Here is a 10,900-nt window from a genome sequence, read left to right on the forward strand (position 1 = left end):
GATCACAGGGACTCTCCACCCAGCGCATCACAGACTTTGGAGCAAGGAAGACTGCAGAGATGGAAGGAAGGAGGGGCAGAGTTACTGAAAGACTAATTCATGCAAAGATCTGCTTCTGCATGGGTGCAGAGCTGATACTGGGCTGAGGCAGCACGGGAAAGCACTTCCGCTGCTGATTCCCCACCTTGTCCCTTACAGACTACCCTCAGTGCTCCACAGCCAGACCCTGAAGCCACACTGTTTGTACCGTCACCACTGTCCCTTCTCCTATCCCTGCCACCAGCAAGCTAGTTCACACCTTCACATCACAAGACCATCACCAAAGCATACCAGGGTCCTCTCAAAGTCCACCCTCAAGATGTCTCACTAGGAATAGTCATTCTAATGCCAAGCGGATCACATCACTGTTCTGCTTCAAACACTCCCACAGCTCCAGAAAGCCCGAGAAAAGGTCCTCACTGGGCTCACTCACAGGTCTGCAGACATCCATGACCGAGCCTCATGCTCTACCCTCACTCTTGAACTCAAGTCACACTGAGTTGATGACGGGTCCTGTGCACATCCATTCCTATTTCTACTCTCCATGGTTACTCAGCTGTTCCCGCTACCTGGACTGACATCCTTTCTTTAGATATGTTTACCAGTCAGTTTGCCCCACTACCCTGTGAGCATCTTGAGAACACAGACATTATCTTACTTTGCATTGTATCCACACATCCTGCACAAGACTTGCATCATTGGCAGATTTGCTTAAAAAAAAAAAAAAAAAATCAGGCTTGTCTCTCCTAGCAGAAGAAAGGAAAGGGCCTGCATACATTTATCCCTTATTAGGCACATGGCAGGAATCTCAAACTCGTAAGATCCGATCAGCAAGCTAGATAAAAGAAAATCCTTCATCCACATGGAGTATCTGGGAGAAGAACTCAGCCACAGGCCCACGCTCACACCTCAGCTTGGTTTTCTGAAGTCCCGTTGGAGTGAGACCCACGGCAGTGAACTCTCCTGTGGGTGAAGAAGAGAGGAGACTGACTTACCATCATCACTGACGCACTCCTGCAATACCAGTGGGTGATGGCGTGGGAGCTTGCTTAAGGGCTGGCGGCGACCTTTGGACTTCTTGTTCTCCTCCAGGGAAAACATGTACTCATCTGCAACCTGAGCAAACCACAGGAAATCAGGTTGGTCTTCCCTCAACTTGATGTAGTCAAAGGTTAGCCTCACAATGAACATCAAAGGACCTGGTGAGATGGCACATGCCTGTAAACCCTACCACTCAGGAAGCTGAGGTTTGAGGACCAAGAGCTCAAGACCAGCTGAGACTACATATCAAGGTTAAGACAGCATGGGATAGTAGGACAGTGTCTCAAAAAATGGAAGAGAGGGAGGGAGGGAGGGAGGGGGAAGGAAAGGAAAGGAAGAACAAACATGATAAAGGAAGAACAGGGCCATGGACCAAAACAGTTTGTCTTAGAAAAGGCAGCACTGGGGCTGGAGACACGGCTTAGTGGTTAAGACGTTTGCCTGCGAAACCAAAGGACAAAGGTTCAATTCCCCAGGACCCATGTAAGCCAGATGCACAGGTGGCACATCTGTCTGGAGTTCATTTACAGTGGCTGAAGGCCCTGGCACGGCCATTCTCTCTCTCTCTCTCTCAAATAAATAAAATAAATATTAAAAAGAAAGGAAGGAAGGAAGGAAGGAAGAAGGGAAGAAAGAAATAAGAGGCAGCACTGCATTAACACCAGTGCTATGCAAACTGGTCTACACCAGTGTACTTTACAAAGTAGGGCAAAATCTATGTCTTAAGTCATGGCTCTAAAGGAAAGTCAGGTGCTCTTCTCCTTAAAGTCACTTGTGAAACCCTCAGAGGAGTCAAAGTGGCATCTTTCTTGGTCCAGAAGGTCTGCACCTAATACACTGTGCTGGGCACCAGGGCCACCCACACTGAACCTCTACAGGACAGCCCAAGGAATGAGGGCCCCTTAGCGATTACAAAGATACCAGCCCAGTTCCTCTTCCACACTACCAACACTGCAGCTCTCATGGTCACTTGCTAATTGCTCTGTCAGTTTCCTCTGCTTTAGTGAGAGAACTCCCAGCCAGGACTGAGTTTGTCTACACCTCTGGCCCAAATGCAAAGAAAAGATTGATGTAGCACTGCATTTACATAATGTCCAAGCAAATGCAATTAGGTTTAAGATGTACAAGACTGACTCTGTAGCAGTACAGGAGAGTTTCTTTTTAATCAACATACTTAAAACTCAGTTATACTGACATTAGGAGATGCGGGGTTGGCAAAACCCATTAAGTGAGGAAATGAGGCCTAGAAGACGGCCTTGGCAATGATGACTAAACTAATGCCTTCAGAGTGCAGTAGAGAAGGGGTGGCACTGCGGCACCACTTTAAAAGGAGGTGTCCTTGGCCTACAGACAACACAGAACACCAGAGCTTAAGAACTACACTTTTAGGACCAAAACAAATTCTATACCGGTCGCATGCTAGCAGTATGAAGACTGTTCCTCCAAACATAAAAGTTTTACCAACAGGTATAGTGTCTGTGTACCTGTTCATTCAACAAATGCCAAGTGAGCACCCACTACGTGCAAAGGCCTCCCCGGGCAGAAAGGAGGTGTGCAGCAACGCACTGACGGGATGGGATACGGGGCTCACTCGGGCAAAAGATGCACAGCAGTGCCAGGAAGAAGGTGGAAGGGAAGAGGTAATATCACTGATGCCTGCGAAGACTTCCACAAGCACAGCCTTCCGACAAGACCTGCTACATGCTGTATCTAAGGCAGCTGTCAAATGTGCGGCAGGAGCTGGAGCAGCTCAGCGGCGAAGCCCTTGCCTAGCATGTGTAAGGATCTGAGTCTAAGCTCCTGCTTAGCAAAAAGAACAATGCATGCAGAGAAAGCCCCTCTCGAGCACCTTAAGTGAAACCCTGGGGCTGGAGAGATGGCTTAGTAGTTAAGTGCCTGCCTGTGAAGCCTAAGGACCCCGGTTCAAGACTCCATTCCCCAGAACCCACGTAAGCCAGATGCACAAGAGGGTACATGCATCTGGAGTTGGTTTGCAATGGCTGGAGGCTCTGGCGTGCCCATTCTCTCTCTCTCTCTCTCTCCCTCTACCTGCCTATTTCTGTATGTGTCTCTCTCAAATAAATAAATAAAAATAAACATTAAAAAAACCAGGATCTTCCAGGTGTAGTGATTTACACCTATAATCCCAACACTTGGGAGACTGAAGTAGAAGGATTGCTATGAGTTCGAGGCCAGCCTGGGGCTAGAATGAGACCAACTGCAATACAAAACACAATTTTGTTTTACTCTTGTACTACAATAATATTCTGGTACTCCCCACTCTGAAAACACCTGGGCAACAGGCCTAAACCTGTGATGTGGCTGAGACTGGGAAGAAAGGGGAATGAGACAATGGACCAGTCCTGGTGGGTCTAGTTGGGATTCGTATCATAAAGGAAATGGCACTCCACTAATCCCAGAGTGGCATGCGTGACGTGGCCCTGGGGCTGCCCTTCATTATTAACACTGGCATGCAAGAAGACGTTCAGACCAGGAGCTGAGAAGAGGCCAGGGCAAGAAAGGTAGATCTGGGTAGAGCTGGTGCCATGTGCTGTAATCCAACATACTTGGGAGGTTGAGGCAGAAGGATCACTGGATCCAACAACTTAGCAGCTGGCCTGAGCACAGTGAAACCCCATTTCTTAAAATTATTTACTTACAAAAAAGAAAAAAAAATATTTACTTACAAGCAGGAAGAGAGACACAGAAAGAGTGTGCCAGGGCCTCTAGTCACTGCAAACAAACTCCAGATACATGTGCTACTTTGTGCATCTGACTTTTATGTTGGTACTGGGGAATCGAATCCGGGTCATTAGGCTTTATAGGCAAGTGACTTAACCACAGAGCCACCTCTCCAGCCTGAGACCACCATCTTCAACAAAAAAAAAAAACTCCAGAATTATAACAATAGCAGTAGATGAGATCACTGCTGGATGAAGTAAAAAGGCGGCCTTCAGCAGCAGAAGTCAGAAAACAAAGAACATTAAGCCTAGATAGGTAAGGGGAAATCCACAATGCCAAGCAGGGGACAGTTTCACAGATGTCACAGGGCCAAAGGATACAAAACTAAAAAGAGGTGCCCAGAGGAAGTTCGGACTTCTTTTCAAGATTCATTTCAGCAGAAAACAAGGGACTACGAAATGAATATGCTGATGAGCCTGTTTCTAAGAATAAGAGAAGGAATAAGACCAGTGTGAAAAGCAATGTCTCCAGGTCAGGGGCTAGCTAAGGACAGCCATACAGCCAAAAGAGATAAGAAGCTGTGGAAGGGAGGTATTAAGACAGAATAATGGCCCACAACCTAATCCTGTATGATATGTTAATATGACAAAAGAGAATTAAGGTTGATAATCAGAGGACCTTAAAATAGGGAGATTATCCTGTATTATCTGGGCAAGGCCAATGTAATCACTATGGCAGTGTGGTAGTAACAGGAAAGGCAAGCAGAAGAGTATGCTTGTGACCTGATGTGAGAAAGACTGGGCTTGATGTTGCTGCCCTTGGAAACGGAAGGGAGTCAATAGTCAAGCAGGAGCCAGAAAGATCAGATACCCTCTGGCACCTCAGTTTTAGTCCACTGAGACCAGCTATAGAATAAGGAAATCTAGAACTATAAAATGGGGCTGAAGAGATAGCTTGGCATTTAGGTGCACTTCCTGTACAAGCATGAGGGCCTGAGACCACCCGAGTTCTAATTTCCAGAACCAACATTCAAATCTCTAGAATCACATAAGTAGCTGAGCATGGCCACACATGTCTGTAACCCCAGTAATGGCTGGTATTCTCAATAAGAGACGGCTGCAAGGAGAAACAGACAGGTGAGTAATGTAGTGGGGTGCCCCAAGCTCTCCTCTGGCCACCACAGGGGAGCCCACAGAGCACCACATACACATGCATAGACCACACACGTACCACACACAGCACATACAGGTGCATACACCACACACACACCCACCACATACGGATACATACATTACACACACTTTAAACTTTAAAATAATAAATCTGTATTATTTCATGTTATTTCAAGCTTCTAGACTTCTAAAAGGTACAACAGAAAACTAATGCCAATAATGTAGGAGGTAGTTCATTTTATAGATCCAAGTTTTTAAGAGGCAGGAGTCAAGGTCAAGAACAGAAGATGACAGCTTTTTTCCTTTACCCATTAGCTGTTCATTCAAGTGACCCCTGTATTACCAGAATCCACACCAGGACGAGATACTAGATTCAGTATCCTGGCAATGCCCAGATGGATGAGACATGACTACTAACCTCCAGGAGTTTATAACCCACCCAGAGGGAGAGCTGGTGTCCCAGCATGCAGTCTGTGCCCTGCCCACCATCAGTAAGGTCTATTCAAATGTGACTTTATGTCTCATGCTTTCTCATCTCTCGGCTCCTCCCAGTATTACTCCTGACTGGCATGTGCTACAATTTCGAAGTCTCCTGAATACATAACAAGTGCTGTTTCAAATGCCAGCTAGCCAGACATACAGCACCACTATAAAGAGGGCTGAGAGCCCTGCTGCAAAGGGTTCTTTGTGCAGCTGGGATGGGAGAACAGGTAGTGCTGCTCTAGGTCTCTACCTGAAAGAAAGCTAGGGCTCGGGCTTAGTGATTAAAGGCACTTGCTTGCAAAGCCTGCTGGCTTGGGTTTGATTCCAAAATACCCACATAAACCAAAAAAGAAAAAAGAAAATCAGCCAGGTGTGGTGGCACACACCTTTAATCCCAGCACTTGGGAGGCAGAGGTAGGAGGATCACTGTGAGTTCGAGGCCACCCTGAGACTACATAGTGAATTCCAAGTCATCCTGGGCTAGAGTGAAACACTACCTCGAAAAACAAAAACAAAAACAACAACAACAAAAAAACTACCCACATAAAGACATGCACAAAGTGGCATGTGCACCTGGAATTCACTGGCAAGGCAAGAGGCTCTGGTACACCCATTCTCATTCTCTCTCTCCTGGTAAATAAATAATTTAAAATTTTGAAAAGGGCTAGAGAAGGCTCAGCAGTTGGAGGTGGTTTGCTTGCAAAGCCTAAAGGCCCAGGTTCAATTCCCCAGTACCCATATAAAGCCAGATGTAGAAACTGGCACATGCATCTGGAGTTTGTTTGCAGTGGCTAGAGGCCCTGGTGTACTCATTTTCTCTCTCCCTCTCCCCCCTACTCTCTCTCTCTCAAATAAAGAAATAAACACAAAAACATTGACACTTAACATGCCCAGAAATGAACTCACTAACCAACCAACTCTAAAATAAAACCTGTACAGTTCTTGGCATCTCTGTTCCAGATGGTAGAGTCCCCAGCTCTAGTCACTCAAGCCAGAAACCTGAGTCAACCCCCACTTCACTCTGGCTTGCGTGCCATGCAGTCTCTCAGTCCTGGGCCCCTGCCTTCTAAGTTGCTCAAGGACATCTTCTATTCCTACCTGTCACCACAGCCCAGCTCTTCCTCGCTACCTCTTTCAGAAAAAAGGAACAGGTTCCTACCAAGCTTTTCTGTTCCAAATTCAATTTTCTAACTGCTCAGGAGGCTGAGGAGAACCATGAATTTGAGGTGAAAATTAGGGATGTGGAAGTGGTGGCCCCTGCTTGTAATTTCTATCTCAGCACTTGGAATGTATATGAAGGTAGAAGGCTCAGGAGTTCAAGGCCAGACTGGTCTATATAGCAAGGTCAGCCAGGGCTACTTGAGACTCTATCTAAAAATGAGAGAGAGAGAAAGAGACAAGAGAGAGAGAGAAAGAGAGAGGGAAGGAGGGAGGGAGGGAGGGAGAGGAGCACTGGAAAGATAGAGGCAGGAGGATCAAAAGTTCAAGGTTGGGCCGAAGAGATGGCTTAGCAGTTAAGGCGCGTGCCTGAAAAAACCTAACAATTGCATTTCAATTCCCCAGTACCCACATAAAGCCACATGCACAGAATGGTGCATGCATCCAGAATTTGCAAGATCTAGACACCCTGCTGTTTTCTCTTTCTCTCTCTCCCTCTCTCCTCTCTCTCTCTGCTTACAAATAAATAAATAATAAAAAATGTTAAAAAAAAAAAAAAAACACCCCAGCCAGGTGTGGTGGCACATACCTTTAATCCCAGCACTCTGTCTGGAGGCAGAGGTAGGAAGACCACTGTGACTTTGAGGCCACCCTGAGACTACATCGTGGGTTCCAGGTCAGCCTACCCTACCTTGGGAGAAAAAAACAAAATAGGTGTGGTGGCGCACGCTGTTAATCCCACCACTCAGGAGGCTGAGGTAGGAGGATATCTATGAGCTCAAGACCAGCATGGAACCTGAGTGAGTTCCAGGTCAGCCTGGTACCTTGAAGGAAAAAAAAAAAAAAAAAAAGCCTATTAAAAAGCAAAAAAAAAAAAAAAAAAAAAAAAAAACCTGGGATGGAAAGCACATAAAAGCCGAATGGATGGATGATACAGGTGTGGCGAGATATGGACAACCTTGGTAAGGTGATAAGATCTCAGGTACACTGCTACTTTGTGCTTGCTTTTAAAAGAATGTCATGGGAGTTCCCAGTCTTCAAACGCAGGTGGAGGGACCCTTCACTGCTCCCACACCATGACCCCAAAGTCCAGCTGCTTACAACATACAAGGTAGAGCCATCATGCATAGCTATCATCACCATGTAGAGGTAGGGTCTCACTCTAACCCAGGCTGACCTAGAATTCACTGTGTAGTCTCACTGTGGCCTTGAACTCACAGCGATCCTCCCACCTCTGCCTCCCAAGTGCTGGGATTAAAGGCGTATGCCACCATGCTGGCTTTTTGTGTTTTTGAAAGGGTGCCATGAGCCAATGAATAATAGACATCTCTTTTTCTTTCCAAATTTGGAATCAGCTAAGTGATGGATGCAAAAATTGAGCACACAGGGCTTAGAATGTCACTTTATTACTGGTTAACATGATTGAACAAAATGGCTTTTAACCTGTGACAAAATGTCTTGCTACTTACTCTAAAATAGACAAATGACCTGCCTAGGCACAGGCAGCTCTGGATGTCCACTGGCCCCCTTAGTGAGGATGGTGATCAGCATGTGCTCTCGGGCAAGAGTAGATCCCAGCTAAATTGGACACAGCATCCAATGCATGGACAGAAGCCAGGAAGCCTTCACCATGGACACAAGCAGGGAGGGAGGCTTCTCTCTAAAGATGCTCTCTGCTGAAAAGTCTCTGAATAGCCTCCGGGCTCCTTTACATTTCTGGGTGGATTCCAGACTGCATCTGACGGGAGTGCCTTTTCCATCACCGACCATCCGTCCAAACTACTTAAAATTTTCCAAAGAGGTCTTACTTGATCAGCCCTCTCCACCTTTGTAGTCATTTAGGACCCGTGTACTATGGTTTGAATGTATGATATGGTTTGAATTCCCAGTCTCCAAATGCAGGTGGAAGGGTCCTTCACTGCTCCTCACACCACGACCCCAAAGTCCAGCTGCTTACAGCATACAAGGTAGAGCTATCATGCATAGCTATCATTACCATGTAGAGCTTACCCCTCCCCAGGTTCTTGCTCCAAACTCTCTGTCCAGTTGGTGTATTCCTCCCAACCTCTAAGCTGAACCCAAACTTCTCTACAGTCACCCTGACCACCTCAGCACCACCAATGACTAGCCTGCCAGCTCTTTCCACTGGGTTCTACATCACCCATCACCACCAAGTGCTGCAATTATGTGCTCCCATATGCCCATACTTGCAGTTCTCAAGGAGCTTCAAAGTTCCTTTAAGGCATAGACTCAAACCGTAGAACACTGGACAGGATGAAGTGCAGCCCAGGACAGAGGGGCAGCCCAAGGGCTTAGAGAACAGCCTGGTGGCAAGTACAGTGCAAGGCACAGCAGCCTCCAAACTGAAAATCCCTTCTCTCAGGGAAGCTACCGTATCAGAGCACAAGAACAGCCATAAGATGCAATGAGAAGAAACTCAGTAGTTATTAGCCTGCAGCCACTGTGAAATGGAAGGACAAAGTCTACAGAAACTGAAGCCTGAGACTCAGAGAAGGCAGAAGAATTATCTGAGAGGGCTGGAGAGATGGCTCAGCAGTTAGGTAGGACACTTGCTTGAAAAGACAGAAGGCCTGGGTTCAATTCCCCAGTGCCCACATGAAGTCAGACACACAAAGCGACCCATGCATTCGAAGGTCCTTTGCAGTAGCAAAAGGCCCTGGCACGCCCATGCATCCTCTCTCTCTCTCTTTCCATCCCTCCCTCTCTGTTTTTCTTTCTCTGCTTACAAATAAATAAATATTTAAATAAAAAAAAAAAAAAGAGGAGGGCTAAGGAGATGGCTTAGTGGGTAAAGGCACTTGCTTGTAAAGCCTCCTGCCTGGGTTCAATTCTCCAGTATCCACATAAAAATCCAGATGCATAAAGTAGTGCATGTGTTTAGAGATCATTTGTAGTGGCAAGAGACCCAGCATGCCTATGCTTGCATTCTCTTTCTCTAGTAAATAAATAATTTAAAATGATAAGGGGAGCCAGATATAGTGATACTATAGTGATCTCAATATTTGCGAGGCTGAGACAAAAGGATTTTTAATATGAGGCCCCCTGGTGTAGACAGTGAGTTCCAGGCCAACTTGGGCAACTTAGTGAGACCCATAATGAAAATAATTACCTGACTATTAAAGAGAAGTAAATGTGGGCATGATGGACATACTTTAATACTAGCACTTAGAGGCTGAGGCAGGGGGATCATGAGTTCAAGGCTTTGTTAAATAGTGAGACCCTGGGTGAATAAGAACTGAGCATGAGCCAGTCATGGTGGTGCGCACCTTTAATCCCACCACTTGGGAGGCAGAGGTAGGAGGATCACCATAAATTCCAGGACACCCTGAGACTGCATAGTGAATTCCAGGTCAGCCTGAGCTAGAGTGAGAACCTACCTTGAAGGAAAAAAAAAAAAATTGAGCATGGACCAAGGAAATGGCTCAGTAGTTATTGCAAAGCCTGCTGGTCATGGTTCAATTACCCAGTACCCAGGTAGAAGCCAGATGCACAAAATGGACATATAGAGTTCATTTGCAGAGGCAAGAGGCCCTGGGGAGCCCATTCTCAAACAAACAAACAAATAAATAAAAATATGTTTACAAGAGAAAAGAACTGACCATGGTGCCTAACACCTGTAATCTCAGCATTTGGGAGGTAGAGGCTGGCAGAAGGATCAGAAGTTCAAGGTCATCATCGGCTACATATTGAGTTTGTAGCCAGCCTCATGAAACCCAGACTCAAAAAAAAAAATGTTTTATTGTTGTTGTTTGATTGGTTGGTTAGTTGGTTGGTTAGTTTTTCAAGGTAGGGTCTCACTGTAGCTCAGGCTGACCTGGAATTTATTATGTAGCCTCAGGGTGGCCTCAAACTCATGAGAGTCCTCCTACCCCTGCCTCCTGAGTGCTGGGATTAAAGGTATGCGCCACCATACCCAGTAGGTTTTTAAAAATCAAAGGAAGGGGGCTGGAGAGGTGGCTTAGCAGTTAAGGCACTTGCATGCAAAGCCAAAGGATCCTGGTTCAATTCTCCAGGACCCACATAAGCCAAATGTACAACAGGCACATGAATCCGGAGTTCCTGTGCAGTAACTGGAGGCCCTGGCTTGTCCATTCTCTCTCTCTCTGCCTTTCTCACTCTCAAATAAATAAAATATTTTTTAAAAAATCAAAGGAAGGGCTAGGGATATAGCCCAGTTAGGTAGAGCAGGTACTTAGCACTATAAGGGCTTAGGTTTAATACTGGCAACAAAATTTAGTAAAAGTAAAAGTGAGGGCCGAGCATGGTGATGCACCCCTTTAATCCCAGCACTCGGAAAGCAGAGG

General features: G+C 46.1%; 1 protein-coding gene across 2 annotated transcripts in view; it reads right to left on the minus strand.

Moving 5' to 3' along the window:
• The window catches only part of Kdm4a (lysine demethylase 4A), a 65,724-nt gene that overhangs the window by 26,958 nt on the left and 27,866 nt on the right, over nt 1–10,900 (minus strand). For both annotated transcript variants that reach the window (XM_004672498.2, XM_045149293.1), the window contains exon 12: nt 1,035–1,155. In XM_004672498.2, the coding sequence (XP_004672555.2) occupies nt 1,035–1,155 (121 nt within the window). The remainder of the gene's footprint in view (nt 1–1,034; nt 1,156–10,900) is intronic.

The sequence above is a fragment of the Jaculus jaculus genome, chromosome 5 (assembly GCF_020740685.1).
Source record: "Jaculus jaculus isolate mJacJac1 chromosome 5, mJacJac1.mat.Y.cur, whole genome shotgun sequence".
Taxonomy (NCBI): Eukaryota; Metazoa; Chordata; class Mammalia; order Rodentia; family Dipodidae; genus Jaculus; species Jaculus jaculus.